Here is a 20,275-nt window from a genome sequence, read left to right on the forward strand (position 1 = left end):
GTGAGGAGCCATCAACATGTGACGTCATCGTCTGCAACTTCCGGTAGAGGCAGGGCTTTTCTCTTAGCACCGAAAGTTGCAAACTTTATTGGTGATGTTCTCTACTAAATCCTTTCAGCAAAAATATGGCAATATCGCAAAATGATCAAGTATGCATTCTCATCTCTCCAAGCTCGGAGAAGAATACTTTTTGAATGGAAGTCTCCCAAGTCTCCCCTCATAGTTTTTGGCTGAAGGATATTATGCTCTCATAAAACTTTAAAAATTAAATACAATCTAAGAGGGTATTTAAACAAGTTCCACTCATGGTGGCGCCCTTTTATCTCCCACTTCGATAAGCTGAAGCCACTTCCTGATGACTAAGTAGCAACTCTGTCTGTTTGGTAACCAAGTTACTCCTTTCAAGACGTGTAATAATGTGTGTACATTTAGTGTACTTAGCCAGCATTGTCTATAAGAAGCTTGAACACTCATGTAGTTTTTTTATTCACTTTTTATTTTTTTAATGTGCATTTAATTTGTCCAAGGACTGTTTGGAGTGTGGGGAGTGAGGGGTTTGTTATAAATATTTCTATATGTGCATCAACTTGAATGAATAAAAACTGTTTATGAAAAATAAATAAATACATTTAAGCATTAAATGGCAAGCATTGCAGCAGGAGGCAGCTTCAGAGGAATCAGACCCAAAGTGAACATTTGTGCTTTGAACTGATCCAGCTCCTCCTGGGTTAGCTCGCTCTCAAGGGAGTAAAGACCGCCTGAGGTTTCCACCGCACGCACCTGTCCTGGCAAATTTCCTGCAGGTGCGCCGGACTTCTCCATCGCTTTGTTGGTCTCGGCTGCGGAGGAGGAACCTGTCCCCAAAGATGGAGCCGCAAGTTTTTCGCCAGACGAGCGGGGGAAGGGGGAACCCGGAGGGGCATCGGAACTTGTAGACGGCGTGGCGTCAGACCCGGTGGGCGGTTGTGTCACAGCTGGGATGGCACTGCTGAAACCTGGAGGAGATGTTGGGGCCAGTGGAGAGCCTAATCCACTCGCTGGAGAAGCTAAACTGATATTAGTTGCTTGGGCTGGTGGTTCGGCCTCAAACCCTAAAGAAGAGCAAGATAAGGAATGACATGTTTGTACATTACACATCTACCGCTAAAAAACTCCAAGTTTAGAAAAATATAACATCCACAGACGATGAGCTCACCAAACATCTGACTAAGAGCTGCACCAGGGCCATTTTTTAGCTCGCATCATTGGCCTATAGTTTTAAAACGAATGTAATATATTTTTATTCCGCAGGATTTTTTGGTTAATTTTTACATGTTGGGCACATTAAAGGAGAACTGCACTTTTTGGGGGGAATTTTGCCTATCGTTTATGATCATGAAAGATAAGAAGACAAACGTTTTTTGCATTCTAACATGTAAAAATGGTCTCGTTCTTGCTGGCTAGAAATTAGAATATTATTAAATATTTTAAAAAGGGAACCGTGTCACTCAATCGGTACCGTAAGACACGATCGGTCCACGCACGCGCGGCAATGATTAACATGAACAAAATATGGTAAACATTGTACATATTACATACTGTTATGAACGTGTCTGTTACTACATTATCTACATTTACTTGCAGTTTGTTTATTAAAATGTTGGAGTGTTTTGAAGTTGTTTTAGAGGGCTTTGAAGGCTACAACAATGATTCCAATGAGCTGTTTTTTATCTTTAATACCCTGAAAAAAAAAAACTGTATTCATGTCTCTCATAATGATTGTGTACAACAGGTAAAATGCCAAAAAAAAGTGAAGTGTCCCTTTGAGAGCTTTAGATAACTGTTGGTAGTGATCTATATCCATGGTAATTTTAATTAACTTATTCTGGATGAATAAAGGTTAAATAAATATATGAATACATGTAAACTCGTGGTGTGTTATCCAGAAGGCTTAGTGCTGAAGACGGTGCTCAGAAGTAAGTCTGAGCTACACAGGAAGAAAAAAACTTTGCTGTTTAAGCAATAAATAGTTTATATATTGTTACATGTTGCTGTTCATGCTTTGTCTACACAAGAAAAAACAAGTTTTGATTAGACAGTTGATGATTGATGCGCGCCTTTCAGATCAGAGGCAAATTCAATTGCGGAAAATGACAAATGATTTGCCAAAATGTACTGTTAGGCTTTGGGCATTGGACAAAGTTGCGAGGTTGTGCGTATTTCCAAGAAAATGGTTGAATTTGCGCGATCATTAATTCATGCAAGGAATGTTTTCTAACATGCAATAACAGATATTACACTCATTTATTGACCTACTTTGGACTGGTTTTAGCATCTTTAATGCACTGTCATAATCAAAGTTGATGTTTACACTTTATATTATTAGTGGTGGTTAACTTTTTTTTATGACTGTGAAGGCTCTAAATATTACCTTGCCTGTTAACTATGTTGTACTGCAGATAATTATTATATCTAGCCAAATGTTTAAACTTGTATCAACACTTTTGAAAGAATTTGACATATGTTGAAAAGTTGACATTAACTGTGGCCAAATTAAGCACTAAAGTAATATTTGATTGATGATAATGCAAGTAACCCTTTCAAATGTAACAAACATTTTTCATACTGTAGTATTTTTTTCTACTAGTCTAATTGGAAGGCCAATAACTCAATTATCTTAAATAAGTAAATAAACAAAACAATAAAATACACTGTTAATTTATGTTATCAAAAATTGCACTTCAATATTGAACGTCTTGAAATGAAGTTTTTCCTCAATTGGTAAAAAACTGGATCGGGTGTTTTTGTTGTCCATCCATCCATTTTCTACCGCTTATTCCCTTTTGGGGTCGCGGGGGGCGCTGGCGCCTATCTCAGCTACAGTCGGGCGGAAGGCGGGGTACACCCTGGATGAGTCGCTACCTCATCGCAGGGCCATCACAGATAGACAGACAACATTCACACTCACATTTTTGTTGTCTTTTTTTAATTTCCAATGCCATCACGACATACTTGCTCATTCATCTGTGTTGAAGCAGTTTGAAGATGAAATATTCCCACACACAGATGTTTGGCTTACAATCATCTTTTTCCTCCTAAATGTTCTTACTTAGCAGTGCTTTCTCACTGGCGAGACAATGTCCGTGTATTCTGTCTGTAAGTTAGCAGCTCCGCCTGCTCACACCGACACAAAGATTGTTGATGACTGACAAAAAGCTTACTCGGTTCACTAAATTCATTCTGCCTTTCAAATAAGCGTGCTCAGGTGCTGAGAGCGATGTACAGAGTGAGACAGCTAATATCCATTTTGAAAGCCAGAAACGAAGAAAAAACAGACCTCGGAATTTATAAATGCTAAAAAGTTAATTTTATCGTTCAATTACTTTACTTATTTGGCCAAGGTCTACTTTTTAATGAACCTCAGAAACCCTGCAGAATGCATTCACAAGATTTCTGAAACTGACTCTTAGAAAAAAGTAAACTCTTACCTTTATTGCCAACATCAAGGGAAGAGGACCCACATCCAGCAGGTGCTGAGCCAAAGCCACTTGACGAGGTCCGAGGCGCTGGATATCTTAGTTCTGCAATCTGTGAAATGATCCAACAATTAGGTACTGCATCAAAAATAAATACATGTATTAATTAGGGCTGTCTTCAAATATTTGAATATTCGAGTGGGAGTAATCTGATTTGACAATTAACCTTGCAGTTGAATCGTCTGCTCTTAAACTAAGATAATTCCTGCGCGTGCCTCGCATGCAGCAGGTGTGTTGGGAGGAAACATTGATTGTTTTCATCATGTCTTCTTTAAATATTACAACAATATTCTTCTGTGCAGACAAATAGTTTTCAGAAAGTAAGAGATAAATCTTAATCTCGGTTTTCACTTGCTTCCTGGTGTGACGTCACGTCTCTAAAATCAGCTGGCCGTGTTTCGGCCACCTCTTATTATATCGAATCTACCGCTTAGACCCAAAATGTTGAGAAGAAAACAGCCCTAGTATAAATATTCAATATGAGTGACTGTGTGTGCCTCACCAAAGCTGCACGAGTAGATTGATTCATTCGGTCTCCCCACTGAATGAGCAACCAGCTGATGCCATCGAGCTAAAAAAGTAGACCAGGACCAAGCATTAAACACTTTCCACACCAATTCAAGATTCCAACTTTCAACACTACACTTACGTAACTCTTGGTGGAGTAATATTCAAACCTCTGCTCTTCTGGAGATATGTCTGCAAACCCTACAGTGGTGGGGGTGAGGGGGGAGAGACATCATGTTTATCTGCTGGCGTATTACGAAAACAAATGTCACGTGTGTTTGATACCGACCAGAAAACAGTGCTTTGGAGCCGCTAGAACATGAAAAGCTTGACTGGTCTGAGCTCTCCCAAACCATCATGTCACTCTGAGTCTGAATGATCTCCCTGAGAAGGACAAGGATGTTAACATTTTTAGGGGACGACATCAGAGGGCAATTTGTGCTTTTACGTCATTGTTGCATGATTCATAGTTAAGGAAAATGGCAACTCACAGTTTTTGCTCTTCATCTTCTTCACCCGGTGCTGGTCCTCGGTCTCCTTCTCCTCCTCTTCCACCCTGTTCATGGTCCCCGCGGTTGATGCCCACGGTTGAAACACTGTTTTGAGAAGAGACGCTAAATTCGGAGCTCTTCAAGCCGTGTCCTCTCCCACCACACTGATTACTCACACGGGAGGACACTTGCTGGCTATGTCCTCCTTTTTGGTGAGAGGGATTCACCAGAACCTTGTTTCTATGCCCTGAAACACACACACAGAAGTGACATTGGAGCGTTTTTATCAAAACAGTCTAGACAGCCTGGGTTCTGTTTGAGGGAGTTTTCCTTCACCTCCGTCTTGGTCTTGTTCACACTGCAGGTCAATTCCAAGTTTTTTCCCCATATGTGACATGTATCAGAATTTTTAATGTCAGTGTAAACAGTGCAATTCCAAATACTTCATATTTGACCCAGGCCTCTTTCGTATGTGGATATCAATGCGATGTGTCCTCAGTGTGAACGCCCCCACGCTCAGGTCTTCAAGCAGACATTGAAGCAAATTATCCCGTAGAACTGCGGGAGCCAAAGTACTTCTTCTCTTCTTTCTTATTCTCACATGCGCAATAATTTTGGTTAAGAAGACGTTGAATTTGATCACAAAAAACCCTTGAAATTGTCACAAATGTGCCAGTACTGAGACCGACTGGAGCTGAAGCCAATTTTAGTTCTGTAAACACTGAAGTGCTCGCTACGTCATGTCTGCAAGCGGGTCAGTTTGCATTCACATTAAAAATCAAATTTTTTGTAATGTGAACGGCCACTAAAAAGACTGGATTTGAACCAAAAAAATGTAAATTGGACATTGAACCCGGTGTGAACGCAGCCTAAATGCTTTAGTTGGTTCTTTTTATGTACGAGGAGACGAGTTCTGGACCTGTTGTATGTGTAGAGTGCCTTAAGATAACTTATTTTGTTAATTATTAGCCTCTCACATGTTAAGTATCTGAGTCATTGACTATATTTTCGTTAACTTGTAATACCAATTGTTCCATTAAACACAGAGAGCAGTCTACCAAGTCAAATTTCTTGTGGCCAATAATGCTGATTCTGAAATGGCAGCTAGAGAAATACAATTAACTTTACTTGATTAGCATGTCTTCGGTCATTAAATTTGATATATGAAAATGAGAATTAAAAAAAACAAGATTAAAAAAAAATACTTTTAATTTTAGGTGTCATATAACAATATGAAAATCATCAGAAAAACAACCTGTATGTGTCCTATCACATTGTGTTGTGCATTACAAACTCAAAAGCAATTCAGCTGCTGACGCAGAAGCTAGCTTGCCTCTTGTTAATGCCGTAGCAGTGTGAGTGTCTCTGTGAACAACGCGATGTGTTACTATGCCCAAAAAAATATTCCAGTGTTCGCTCTTACAATAACAATGGCGGTACAGATTGGTTATTATACAGGTTACGGAAAGTAAATGAAGTGTAGCGCCCATTTAAACGCAGCAGACAGAGTGTTAAACATGGCTTTCATTGGTCATGTAGGACTTTGTTGCTCCTTTCAAAATAAGACATCCTGCATGCCGCCCACACCAAATGCCCTGCTAACACTCTGCTGGGAAGAATAACAATAACAACACTGGATTCATATGTGTATACCTCACCAGCCACCCCGAAAATCCGCCAGCCTTCATGCCTCAAAAGTCCATGAAGACGCTTCCGCCGGCAAAGAAGCTGCCCGAAGAAAAGCCGCCGGCCATTCTCATTTCAGCGGCGTCTGAAAAGTGTAAAAAGCCCGTCAGAGACGCCCGTGAGGCCAAGGTGTTTTGCAATTTGCTCATGAGAATAACGTGACGGCAGTGGACAGAGCGAGAAAACAGCGAACCTTGGCGTTCCCCGCATTAGCGTGGCAACTGGCCTGCTAGGGTGGGCCTTCATTTGATTTCCACGCTGTGTGTACGTCCCAACAGGTGAAGCTGTCAATGATATCATCTGAGAGAAGCGCAGATAAAACGATACATGAATCAGTGATACATTTGATCGCTGTGAAATCAGAGATGCATTGGACCCCCGCCCCCACCATCGCTGAAGACACTGGACCTCTCCACAGCAGACCTTCTGGACACACTTTCTTTTTTAAGCACCCTATTTTTATATTCTATATTTATTTAGGTACAATTTATGTTTACATTTATGAGTCCATTAGATTGTTTTGTTTGTTTATGTACGATAAACTTATTATTTTCAACTTACAGAACAGTGATAAACAATTCTACAGTAATGAGAAATACAAGTTTAGATCCTTTGAACTGGTTAGTCGTTTTAAAACCAAATTGATTGTCAGTGGTAATGTATTTTTGAAACTAAAGAATATATTCAAATACTTTAGAGCAGAGGCATCCTAAGTGTGGCCAAAAAGCCATTTGCGGCCCGCAACAAGGGCAAAATAAAGATGTATATATATATATATATATATATATATATTTTTTTTTTTTTATACGTATGTAAGTTGATCATGAGATTCAAGCATGGAAAGTAAAAAAAAATACCTTTAAACAGATTTTTTTTAATAAACTGTCAATATTTAAAAGACTATACTGAACCAAAAGCAATGTTGTTATGAATGATTAATAAGGCCCTAATTACTTCACATCAAACATTGCTCTTTAAACTTTTTTGAGGGAAAATATTGCAAACCCAGTTTATTAAATTTTCTTTGGTCTTAACATGCAGTTGAGACACATATTCATTCCATCCATCAATCGTTTGGGGTCATAGGCGGGGATTGATGGAGTCTATCTCAGCTGCATTCTATCCTGCTTAAAGTGTACTTAAACCATTTTCTGACATAATCATTTTCTACCTAATATTTAGGCAATTAGCAATGTACGATTTAGATGGATAACAAATCATTATTTTCAAGGAGTAGTTGTTGATTATTTGAGTTTAGTTGATACATTTGCCAACCCTTGTAAAAAGTTAAACCTGTAAAACGGAAGTTGCTGACTTTCAGCGCATGCGCAAACGGATCATCAGTTTTCTTCCCCCCTAGAGGCCAATCAGCTGTCGTGTATTTAAACAGCAACTTCCGGTTCCCGAATTTGAAAAAGACGTCCGTTATTTACGTTATAATAATTTAGTAACTGATGATTTTTATTTTTGCCATATAAACTATAAAGTGATAATTAATCAGTCCTTGGATATACTTGTTGTTTTTCGACACGAACAAAAAGAAAGCTACGTTGTTCAATTGAACATTTACATATTCCAAAATTAGATTGAAATAAAGCAATTGTTTTTTTTCTTTCTTAAAAATTCCTATTCATTAAACGAAAATATCAATTACCAAACTATACACTGACCCTAAGAGCGCCCAACTATTTGTTTTAAATACAACTATATATACATAACATATCTTACCTGTATCTCCTCTGGAGTGCTGTTGAGAGGTAGAGCGGTTATAGCCTCTTCCTCCTCCTCCAACCGGGTGCTCGTTCCAGCATTTAACACCATATTGACAACGTCCTTGCATGAAATACTTACAGACAGTCATGATTTCTCTTTTTATGGCTTTAAACTTAACCGTCAGCTTGTCTTGTCGCTCCTACTTGCTCCACTATCCACCTGTCAACTCTATCAGACCGCGCATGCGCTAAAGTGTCGTCACTTCCGTCGTTGTCAATTTTGACACTGCTGTGACGTCATCGATGGCTGAGCTTCTCCTTACCTTCGTTGCCATGTTTTTCCATCTCAACAGAAAATAAACAAACAACCTGACAATCCATGATATTTTTCTGAACTTTTTTTAAGCCTACACTTCCTTTTCTGAGTGTAAAAAGCAGTGTTGCTTCACTTTCGGTACCTGAATTGGCGCACTTACGTTTGCTGTAAAAGGGTCTATTGGTCACAATTTGGCAACCCTGCTCGCCACGCCCCTTTCTCGTGTCTTCTTGTGACATAGAAGTGACCTCTGATTAAACTGTCACATGATTGGTTAAGCACAGCAGCCACTTAAAGCTCTTTTTTTTTAAACCTTTATTTTTAATATTCAACATTTACATATAGGCAAATATATAATAATAATCAAAACAAGTACAGAAACAGTACAAAACAGTGCCAGGGGGTTGTAATCTCCATAAGCAACTTAAGTAGAATGCAATGTGTAGATATATATATATATATATATATATATATATATATATATATATATATATATATATATATATATATATATATATATATATATATATATATATATATATATATATATATATATATATATATATATATATATATATATATGTGTGTGTGTGTGTGTGTGTGTGTGTGTGTGTGTGTGAAGTTAAGTCATAGGCTCACACAAGTTCCATAAGTAATACAAATTTGGAGCATGGCATCATAGTTTTCACAGCCTTTTGGTTGTTAGAGATAGAAGGCGTTTTGAAATCAAGTTTAAATTATTTTTTAAAGGCAAAAAAACAGGTTCGGGTATTGAGAAACTTACATTTATGAATATAAAACTTAGCCAATAGCTAAAATTCCTTTTATTATTTTTTTTTTTCATACTGTGTAAATCCAAATAACACATTTTCAAAACGGGTTTCACGGTGGCAGAGGGGTTAGTGCGTCTGCCTCACAATACGAAGTTCCTGCAGTCCTGGGTTCAAATCCAGGCTCGGGATCTTTCTGTGTGGAGTTTGCATGTTCTCCCCGTGAATGCGTGGGTTCCCTCTGGGTACTCCGGCTTCCTCCCACTTCCAAAGACATGCACCTGGGGATAGGTTGATTGGCAACACTAAATTGGCCCTAGTGTGTGAATGTGAGTGTGAATGTTGTCTGTCTATCTGTGTTGGCCCTGCCATGAGGTGGCGACTTGTCCAGGGTGTACCCTGCCTTCCGCCCGATTGTAGCTGAGATAGGCGCCAGCGCCCCCCGCGACCCCGAAAGGGAATAAGCGGTAGAAAATGGATGGATGGACATTTTCAAAACGAAGCAAATATTTCCCATGAATATTGTCCACGATGAAAGGACATATGCCTGTCATAGTGATCAAGTGCTTTCCCATGTCCAAAACAGGTAGTAAACAGTCCCTGGATGCATGTTACATAAGGTGCAGGTAACATCAATGTCCTTCTTCTATCTACCCACCACAGTCTTCACAGGGTAACAACCATGAATGATTTAGAAAGAAATCTCTTTGACTTTGTTGGTAAGTAAATACCTGTTAAGAAGAGACCAACTTTTGACCCAGCAGATGTCATTCATAACATTACACAATTACATAGAAGACAGACACACAATCATTTTGGAATAAGCTGCAGATTTTTCTGTTATGTTTTTGATTAAAACAAAGTTTCCCTCCAGGAGTGTAAAGTGGATCATTCACAATTGTAACAGCAGAAAGAGGAAATGAGTAAGCCCTGTACAACATAACAACACCACATAGAATGGCATCAAAGACCTTGGCAAAATGTTTGGGAGTCACAGGGACCTTAACATGGTTGAGAAATTATTTGTAATTAAAAAGTTTACCTTCCTAATTGAAAAGCTGAGTCACTAAAATAATACCATTCTTGAACCAATTGTTGAGGAAAAGAGATTTCCTCTTTTAACATATGTCCTTATTGTTCCAAAGGAAGTATTTCGTATAGTGAGAAATTGTGCTTGTAGAGAAGAGACCATGCCAGAAGGGCTTGTTTGTGGAAGTATGAAAGAGAAACAGAAATCCTATCAATTTTCTAGTAACACAATATCAACGATTTTAGGCCTCCAAGATTAGAAAATACATGATGAGAAATGAAGTTCCAAATTGAGGTAGGATCTTTCACATAGTGTCTTATCCAATTAATCTTAAAGGTGTTGTGTAGTGTAGTGAAATACAGAATGTCTAGACCAGGGCGTCGCCAGACAGATTTCACTGGGGCACGTGCCCCAGTGTTGATCTGCAGTGCCCCAGTAAAAATTTTACCAATAAATAAAACTTGCTTCAGAGTTTTAAGTCTACATAACATAGACAACAGCGCACATACTACTTAGTATGGTAATTGATTGCTCCTGTATTCACTCCACGTAACAATGAGCACATGGCTAATTAATATGGTAATTTATTCACGTGTGGATGAGACTTCAGTTGAGAGAGTTTGCAAATACATCAAAGATGCTATTATAATCCATTTCTAATAGATAAAGCTTTGGCCTGGACAAGAGGTCATCAGGTGGTCCCCAACGTTCACCGAGTGTTTCGACCCTTAACCACAACACTCTCCGGTTGGTGGGTCAGCAGTGATTGGCCAGATCACTGCTCCTCTCATCCAGGCTTCCAGCTATTGTCCTCTCTTTTATGCCAGAGACAACAGGAGGCTCTCTCCGCCGCTTCTCCCAGCCTACGAACGGCTGTTTTTCTCAAGTGACCTCTCAATTCAACCTTTGTCATCATATTCCACACAGATTGCGCAGGGAATCCTCGAAAACCAACTTCCACTGTCATCAGCCTTGCTGTCCACCCCTTGTCCCGGCAGTCCTGGACAAGTTGTTGGTACTTTGTTTTCTTCCTCTCTGCCGCTTCCTCACATCCCTCCTCCCACGGGACAGAAAGTTCCACCAGGATGATTTTTTTTCCCTCTGGGGACCACAAAACTATGTCTGGTCTCAGAGTGGTGGACAGTACTGCCTCTGGGAAGAGGAGCTTCCGCCCCAGGTCGACCTCCATCTCCCATCCCTGGGCCAACTGCAAGAGGTTTTGGTTGGCTTGGCCTTGGACAACTGGTCTATGACTCTCTTTCACGAAGGTGATGTTTCTCAGCAATGGCTTTGTTTTGGCTGGGTGTTTCTTTCTCCTCTCTTGCTCCAAGATGTCTGCGAGCATTGCCAACACCTTGTCATGGCGCCACCTGTATCTTCCCTGGGTCAATGCTGTTTTGCACCCAGACAGAATGTGCGCCATAGTTCCTTTACCGCCACACAACCTGCACAGCGGGTCCTCCCTCATTCCCAACCTATGCAAGTGACTGGAGTCGGCAGGGTGTCATATACTGCTCGAAGCAGAAATGAGATACGAAACGGCTCCAGCCTCCACAGTTCACTCCACGTCACGTTCCTTTTGGGAAGGTTCCACCTTGTCCAGGCACATTGGGTTGCGAGCTCGATGGCTTTAACTCTTCTTCCTTGTTCCTCAAGGTTTCGGACTTCATCCTGAATCAAGGTCCTCCTTTCCCTGGGAGTGGACTTGGACCACTGCTGGAAATGTGATGTTCCTAGACCCTGTCTTCCAGTGCAGAGGCTTCCGATGGTATCTTTGGTCCTGAGAGATGATTCTGCCTGGGCAATAGCAGTGCTAGCGGCCCACTTCCTGACAGATCTTGTTCTTATTCCAGCTTCCCTGATCAGCCGATCTTGGGAGTCCCTGTACGTCAGGGAAAGTCTGCATTTTGCGACTTTAAACTCCTCCAAAACTGAAGACAGGGGGAGCTGGAGATGGCCCGACCTTATGTAGAGCCCCGTAGATGTAAAGCTCGGGGGTATCCCCAACCATTTCCAAAGGTGCTTGTTGAACTTCCTCTCCAAACCTTCAACTGTTGTTATTGCCACTTCGTACACGGTGAGAAGCCACAGAACACCACTTTCCTCCATCCCGAAGACGGATTTAGATGAAAGATGCGAGACTACTGGTCTGGGTAAGGAGTCTGTTAAATTAGAACAAGTTTTTTCTGCTTTGAGTGTTTCAGAGTTGGACATGTGTCTTACTGAGGTGGCTAACTATGATGCGTGCAGTTTATCAAAGCAACAAACAAACAATCGGAAAATCCCCGTTACTGAGGTGGCTAACCATGATGTGTGCAGTTTATCAAAGCAACAAACAAACAATCGGAAAATCCCCGTTACTGAGGTGGCTAACCATGATGCGTGCAGTTTATCAAAGCAACAATCAAACAATCGGAAAATTCCTGTCGTATCAATTCCTAGATATGGTCGTAACTATACTAAATGCACTGGGCATAATAAACACAACATTATTAATATTGCTACTACGGATAATTTGATCAAAAATTCCCTGAAACAGCCCACTACCTATAATATAGGTTTTTTAAACATAAGATCATTGTCTCCTAAAACGTTGTTAGTTAATGATATTATCAGAGACAACAATCTTAACGTCATCGGTCTCAGCGAAACCTGGCTTAAACCAAACGACTTTTTTGCGCTAAATGAGGCATGTCCTCCTAACTTTACACATGCGCATATTGCCCGTCCGCTCAAAAGGGGTGGGGGGGTCGCACTAATATACAACGAAAACTTTAACCTTAGTCCTAACATAAATAATAAATATAAATCGTTTGAGGTGCTTACTATGAGGTCTGTCACACCGCTGCCTCTACACCTGGCTGTTATCTACCGCCCCCCAGGGCCCTATTCGGACTTTATTAATGAATTCTCAGAGTTCGTTGCTGATCTAGTGACACACGCCGATAATATAATCATAATGGGGGACTTTAATATCCATATGAATACCCCATCGGACCCACCGTGCGTAGCGCTCCAGACTGTAATTGATAGCTGTGGTCTCACACAAATAATAAATGAACCCACGCATCGCAACGGTAATACGATAGACCTAGTGCTTGTCAGGGGCATCACCGTTTCCAAAGTTACGATACTCCCGTATACTAAAGTATTGTCCGATCATTACCTTATAAAATTCGAGGTTCAGACGCATGTTCGTCAAACTAATAATAATAATAACTGCTATAGCAGCCGCAACATTAATACAGCCACAACGACAACTCTTGCTGACCTACTGCCCTCGGTAATGGCACCATTCCCAAAGTATGTGGGCTCTATTGATAACCTCACTAACAACTTTAACGATGCCCTGCGCGAAACCATTGATAACATAGCACCGCTAAAGTTAAAAAAGGCTCCAAAAAAGCGCACCCCGTGGTTTACAGAAGAAACTAGAGCTCAGAAATTATTATGTAGAAAGCTGGAACGCAAATGGCGCACGACTAAACTTGAGGTGCACCATCAAGCATGGAGTGATGGTTTAATAACTTATAAACGCATGCTTACCTTAGCTAAAGCTAAATATTACTCAAATCTCATCCACCGTAATAAAAACGATCCTAAATTTTTGTTTAGTACGGTAGCATCGCTAACCCAACAAGGGACTCCTTCCAGTAGCTCAACCCACTCAGCTGATGACTTTATGCAAGTCTTTAGTAAGAAAATTGAAGTCATTAGAAAGGAGATTAAAGACAATGCGTCCCAGCTACAACGGGGTTCAATTAACACTGACACGATTGTATATACGGCGGATACTGCCCTCCAAAATAGTTTCTCTCGTTTTGAGGAAATAACATTAGAGGAATTGTTACAACGTGTAAATGGAATAAAACAGACAACATGTTTACTTGACCCTCTTCCTGGGAAACTGATCAAGGAGCTCTTTGTATTATTAGGTCCATCAGTGCTAAATATTATAAACTTATCACTCTCCTCGGGCACTGTTCCCCTAGCATTCAAAAAAGCGGTTATTCATCCTCTTCTTAAAAGATCTAACCTCGATCCTGACCTCATGGTAAATTACCGACCGGTGTCTCACCTTCCCTTTATTTCAAAAATCCTTGAAAAAATTGTTGCGGAGCAGTTAAATGAACACTTAGCGTCTAACAATCTATGTGAAACCTTTCAATCCGGTTTCAGGGCAAATCACTCCACGGAGACAGCCCTCGCAAAAATGACTAATGATCTATTGCTAACGATGGATTCTGATGCGTCATCTATGTTGCTGCTCCTCGATCTTAGCGCTGCTTTCGATACCGTCGATCATAATATTTTATTAAAACGTATCAAAACACGAATTGGTATGTCAGACTTAGCCCTGTCTTGGTTTAACTCTTATCTTACTGATAGGATGCAGTGTGTCTCCCATAACAATGTGACCTCGGACTACGTTAAGGTAACGTGTGGAGTTCCCCAGGGTTTGGTCCTTGGCCCTGCACTCTTCAGCATCTACATGCTGCCGCTAGGTGACATCATACACAAATACGGTATTAGCTTTCACTGTTATGCTGATGACACCCAATTCTACATGCCCCTAAAGCTGACCAACACGCCGGATTGTAGTCAGCTGGAGGCGTGTCTTAATGAAATTAAACAATGGATGTCCGCTAACTTTTTGCAACTCAACGCCAAAAAAACGGAAATGCTGATTATCGGTCCTGCTAGACACCGAACTCTATTTAATAATACAACTCTAACATTTGACAACCAAACAATTAAACAAGGCGACACGGTAAAGAATCTGGGTATTATCTTCGACCCAACTCTCTCCTTTGAGGCACACATTAAAAGCGTTACTAAAACAGCCTTCTTTCATCTCCGTAACATCACTAAAATTCGCTCCATTCTGTCCACTAAAGACGCTGAGATCATTATCCATGCGTTTGTTACGTCTCGCCTCGATTACTGTAACGTATTATTTTCGGGTCTCCCGATGTCTAGCATTAAAAGATTACAGTTGGTACAAAATGCGGCTGCTAGACTTTTGACAAGAACAAGAAAATTTGATCACATTACGCCTGTACTGGCTCACCTGCACTGGCTTCCTGTGCACTTAAGATGTGACTTTAAGGTTTTACTACTTACGTATAAAATACTACACGGTCTAGCTCCATCTTATCTTGCCGATTGTATTGTACCACATGTCCCGGCAAGAAATCTGCGTTCAAAGGACTCCGGCTTATTAGTGATTCCCAAAGCCCAAAAAAAGTCTGCGGGCTATAGAGCATTTTCCGTTCGGGCTCCAGTACTCTGGAATGCCCTCCCGGTAACAGTTCGCGATGCCACCTCAGTAGAAGCATTTAAGTCTCACCTTAAAACTCATTTGTATACTCTAGCCTTTAAATAGACTCCCTTTTTAGACCAGTTGATCTGCCGTTTCTTTTCTTTTTCTTCTATGTCCCACTCTCCCGTGTGGAGGGGGTCCGGTCCGATCCGGTGGCCATGTACTGCTCGCCTGTGTATCGGCTGGGGACATCTCTGCGCTGCTGGTCCGCCTACGCTTGGGATGGTTTCCTGCTGGCTCCGCTGTGAACGGGACTCTCGCTGCTGTGTCTTGGATCCTCTTTGGACTGGACTCTCGCGACTGTGTTGTATCCATTGTGGATTGAACTTTCACAGTATCCTGTTAGACCCGCTCGACATCCATTGCTTTCCTCCTCTCTAAGGTTCTCATAGTCATCATTGTCACCGACGTCCCACTGGGTCATTATTGTCACCAATGTCCCACTGGGTGTGAGTTTTCCTTGCCCTTATGTGGGCCTACCGAGGATGTCGTGGTGGTTTGTGCAGCCCTTTGAGACACTAGTGATTTAGGGCTATATAAGTAAACATTGATTGATTGATGATTGATAAGTCTTTGGAGTAAGCCATGCTGGTAGATCCAGCACTTGTATTTCCCAGGCAGACCAGACTTGTCAATCCTTTTCAACCATTCTTCAACCTGATTTTCGGTGCTGGAGATGCTGTTTTTATCCGTCATGGAATCATCATACCACTTTCCAAGGCATGTAATAGGGTTCCCTTGGATGTTTGGGATTGCTTCCCCCTGAACAAGCAGCTTGAACTTTCCCGTTGTTTTTCCCTTTTGGATCACCAGACACCTTGATTTCTTGGGCTTGAAGATCATCTTTGCCCAAGTAGCCATACGATCCAGTTCCGCCAGGACCCATCTCGCCTGCACATGAGTTGGTGTTATCACGGTAAGATCCTCCATGAATGCTCTGATTGCTGGTTGTTGACTTCCTGCTGCAGTCTTTGGTCCTCTTGACTTTATGATAGCTGCAGAGATGATCAGGTTCATTCCCATGACAAACAAGATGGGAGAGATGGTGCACCCTGTCACTATTCCCTTTTCCACTGGCTGCCATTTAGTTGTGAACATGGCTGCTTGGAATCGTAGCTTGATGTCTCCCAGGTAGCTGGTGATCGTCCCCTGGATGTGATGTGGGATGAGGTAATGCTCCATAGCCACTTGGATCACGTTATGGGGAATTGACCCATATGCATTAGCAAAATCAAGCCAGACTACTGTTAGGTTGCCTTTCTTCTCCTTTGCTTCTTGGATAAGTTGGCTGAGGAGCCCTGTATGCTCCAGGCACCCGGAGAACCCTTCGATACCGCCTGAGAGACAGAGAGAGAGAGAGGGGGGGGGGGGGGGGGGGGGGTGAATCACTGCTGCGGTAGGTAACGTTAGCCAACAACAATTTGTTAATTATATTATTTTGATTTTGATTTGACCCAAACTGTAACTCCTAGATGGATATCAGAAAGTTATTCGCCCGCAGCAGGGAAGAAGCAGGAAGGAATGAGAGATGTAAGTGAAGTCCTAGCTAGCTAGGCAACATCATTGTCTTAAGTTGATGCTAAGTTAGCTAACGTTCTTCTTTGTATCAAGACAAACATATTCATTTGCTGTACGAGCTGTCGGGGGAATTTCCAATGAACATGAAACATAATGTTGGTTATTGTCTGCTGGTTCTGCATCAATGATGATTTGGAGTAAGCTTGTGTGTGTTGAGTGCTTCTCAAATGGTTTATCTTCAGGAAGAAAAACATTTTTCCATATCATCAAGTCGTGAGCCAAATTTTTTAATCATTCAAGTTTATTTCACAGAAAAATAGCACAGCAGACTTGTCTTGTTAATCGGAGTGACTTTGACTAAAATAATCTTGTTTTGTCACCAGAAAAATGGTTACAGCTAAAGCATCTGGTTTTGTTTCCAGAAAAAATAGTAACATTTCTGTATTTGTTTTCAGAAAGATGGCTGAAAATATCGGGTTTTGTTGCCCCATTTAGATTTAAAAAAAATATATTTCCATGTCTGTCCTGAGTCCTCCTCCAACTTGTTAGTCTGTTAGCCTTTTGCTAAAATACTCACTAATAGTCACTAGAAAAATGGGTAAAAATATCTGGTTTTGTTGCCACAATTTGATTTTTTTCTCCCTAAACTTTTTTTTTTTTTCATGCACACATCTGACTGCGACTCACTGAAAATGACACACAATCCACTTTTATGTCACGACCCAGCAGTTGTGAACCACTGGTCAACTGTATAACAGTTACTGTAATAATTCCATGTCTGTCCAGAGTGATTGACCACTTTGCAAAAATGAAAAGGAGACGTTACAGTTTACTTCTCAGAAAATGATTCCCTGAACAGACACACAACAGTTGTTCATTTATTCTACTACTGTGGCTTTATTGTTTTGTGTATATTTTATAGTTTTGTGTATCTGAAATAGGATTAGCCACGTTGCCATAAATGGAAATCAAATAATATAAAAGAACCCAGAGATGTAGGGGTGCTTTATTTTTTGTTTTACTTTTGTAGATGTTAAATTTGCAGATGATTACTGCAATATATATTTCAAAAAGATTCATTGCTCTTCCTTTTTGCTTTTACCAGTAGCAGTTTAGAAGTCTGGAGTAAAAAAGTGCACAAGTAGGTCAAATGCATTAGTTAATTTCAGGTGGTTAATCAAAGATCCATACAACATAGTCTGATATGATTTCATAGTTTAAAGCACTATTTATGTATTTTTTATGATAAATAAGTGCTAAAAATGTTTTTGCTTGCGCGCTTTGCACGCTCACATGAATTATTTGTGCCCCAGGTGTGTCCCAGTACAGTATTAGGTCTAGTGACGCCCGTGAACTCCACTCTCATTAGCACACATTTTGATTCACTACAATTTTCATGCATAAATGAACAAGAGCTTTTTCAGGATTTGAACCCCAGACCCGAGGCAAAAATGATACGACTAGAACTGGGGTCAAAAAAACCTGCTGCTCCCAAGCCGCATGCTGCTCTTTAGTGCTCTTTACTCCCTGGAGCTTTTTTTAAAAAAGGACTGAAAATGGAATAACATGGGGGTGAAATAATAATTTTATTCTAGTATGTTTTTTGTTTGAGGACAAACATGACACAAACCTTCCCAGTTGTTAGAAAACCCACTGTTTAATACACTATATTGCCAAAAGCATTTGGCCACCCATCCAAATGATCAGAATCAGGTGTCCTAATCACTTGGCCTGGCCAGAGGTGTATACAATGAAGCACTTAGGCATGGAGACAGTTTCTACAAACATTTGTGACAGAATGGGTCACTCTCAGTGATTTCCAGCGTGGAACTGTCACAGGATGCCACCTAATCTACAAATCCAGGCGTGAAATTTCCTCGCTCCTGAATATTCCAAACACAACTGTAGTCTTTATTATACAAAAATGACAGAGTTTGGGAACAACAGCAACTCAGCCACAAAATGGTAGACCACGCAGTCTGACAGAGAGGTGTCAGCGGATGCTGAAGCGCAAAGTGCAAAGAGGTCGCTGACTTTCTGCACAGTCAGTTGCTACAGAGCACCAAACTTCATGTGACCTTCCAATTAGTGTTACGGCGCACGCGCAGTCTGCTTATCCCTCCTGCATCTGAGTCACAATTCGTCATCTGACTGTTCGCCCAGGCACGCCACCGTTCACTCTGAGCGCAGCACGCCCACGCAGCAAAAAGCCTGCAGTCAATTGCTAATCTGCAAACCTGGTATTGATGAGGGTGAGCTGGATAAAAGACCAGTGGACCCAAGGATCGGCGTGGGAACTTAATAGTTTTCATGCTGTACCTACCCTCCCGTCTCACTTTTCCCCGGATCTCCTTCTGTCCTCTGACTGCCTCCCTCGTTCCTCGACTCCTCGCTCGTCCCTGGACTCCAACGCCTCTCTCTCGCCCCTGATCATCTGCCTGACCCATGGACCGCCTATTTTGTTTGTTTTATGCTCTTTTGTCCAAACTTTGATGTTTTTATACGGCAACTACACAACATATGCAATATTTTTTCCACATAAAACAATTTTAAGTGATAATTTTTAAGAATAAATTCATTATAACATAGATTTTTTTTTTTGTCCTTTTTTTTGAGCAATGGAAAAAAAAGAAAATAAAGACAAAAGGAACAAAAGAACTGCCTGCATGGCAGCTTTGTGTCACATTGCCACTTTTTCTCATTAGATTTCACCTCATTCCACTTTTTTTAAATGTTTTTTTAATTTTTGCAATACTATCAATTTTGCCATTTTTGCAGAATGTGTGGCGGGCCGGTAAACGATTAGCTGCGGGCCGCAAATGGCCCCCGGGCCGTACTTTGGACACCCCTGATGTAAAGTAACAACAGTACATTTTAGTGGAGGACCTTAGGGAGATTTTCGTTCACTTTTGTCTAAAAAGGCCAAATTTGGCACAGGGCATACTTAAATGATTTAGCTAGGGCGCCCACGCCGCTGACCTTTGGGGTCGCCACAGCGGCCAATCAAATATGGCCGCTGCTTGTAACATTTGAAACAGATGAGCTACAAATGTAAACTTTGTGTCTATTTCATGTGTTTTGACAATTACAAATGTGTTGAAATGCTCATTTTTATTTCTGTGTGTGTCTCGACCCCTAATTTGCATATTTCCAAGTGGCGTTTTGCTACTCTGAAGACATTGGACGTAACTTGGGCGTTGTTATGACTAAAACCTGGTGCAACATGCATGATTCCTTTCTAATGTTTGTATGAAATATTCACATATCACACAATGAATACCACTGGTTTGGGGATGACTTGATCGAAGCTTTTTAGGACTTAATAAGGAGAGGGCAGCATGATACCCATGCTTTGTAGCCCTTTTAACAGGAGAACTAAGACAGTAGCTTCTGCAGCGTTTGTTGTG

General features: G+C 40.9%; 1 protein-coding gene across 5 annotated transcripts; it reads right to left on the reverse strand.

Moving 5' to 3' along the window:
• Window positions 1–475: 475 nt before the first annotated feature.
• LOC133539821 (nucleoporin NUP42-like) lies at window positions 476–8,230 on the reverse strand. Of its 5 annotated transcripts, none has more exons than XM_061882048.1 (10): window positions 7,928–8,230; window positions 6,393–6,483; window positions 4,850–6,284; window positions 4,690–4,760; window positions 4,514–4,618; window positions 4,312–4,406; window positions 4,165–4,223; window positions 4,018–4,086; window positions 3,468–3,567; window positions 476–1,091 (listed from the first exon to the last, which is right to left on the reverse strand). In XM_061882048.1, exons 6-10 carry the CDS (start codon window positions 4,379–4,381, stop codon window positions 637–639), a joined length of 753 nt encoding a protein of 250 aa, XP_061738032.1. In that variant the 5' UTR covers window positions 4,382–4,406; window positions 4,514–4,618; window positions 4,690–4,760; window positions 4,850–6,284; window positions 6,393–6,483; window positions 7,928–8,230; the 3' UTR covers window positions 476–636. The 5 variants fall into 5 exon arrangements, with proteins under 5 accessions (XP_061738032.1, XP_061738033.1, XP_061738031.1 ...); XM_061882049.1 differs by having other exon boundaries at window positions 6,167–6,284; window positions 7,928–8,229; XM_061882047.1 differs by having other exon boundaries at window positions 6,172–6,284; window positions 7,928–8,228.
• Window positions 8,231–20,275: the final 12,045 nt, after the last annotated feature.

The sequence above is a fragment of the Nerophis ophidion genome, linkage group LG21 (genome assembly GCF_033978795.1).
Source record: "Nerophis ophidion isolate RoL-2023_Sa linkage group LG21, RoL_Noph_v1.0, whole genome shotgun sequence".
Lineage (NCBI taxonomy): Eukaryota > Metazoa > Chordata > Actinopteri > Syngnathiformes > Syngnathidae > Nerophis > Nerophis ophidion.

Excerpts from the sequence above, each read along its gene's own strand:
- LOC133539821 (XM_061882048.1), bottom strand. The coding sequence starts at position 4,381 with ATGATGGTTTGGGAGAGCTCAGACCAGTCAAGCTTTTCATGTTCTAGC. Across the intron at positions 3,568-4,017 it reads AATCTACTCGTGCAGCTTTG|ATTGCAGAACTAAGATATCC; the intron begins GTGAGGCACACA and ends ATCATTTCACAG. Across the intron at positions 1,092-3,467 it reads CCTTGATGTTGGCAATAAAG|GGTTTGAGGCCGAACCACCA; the intron begins GTAAGAGTTTAC and ends GCTCTTCTTTAG.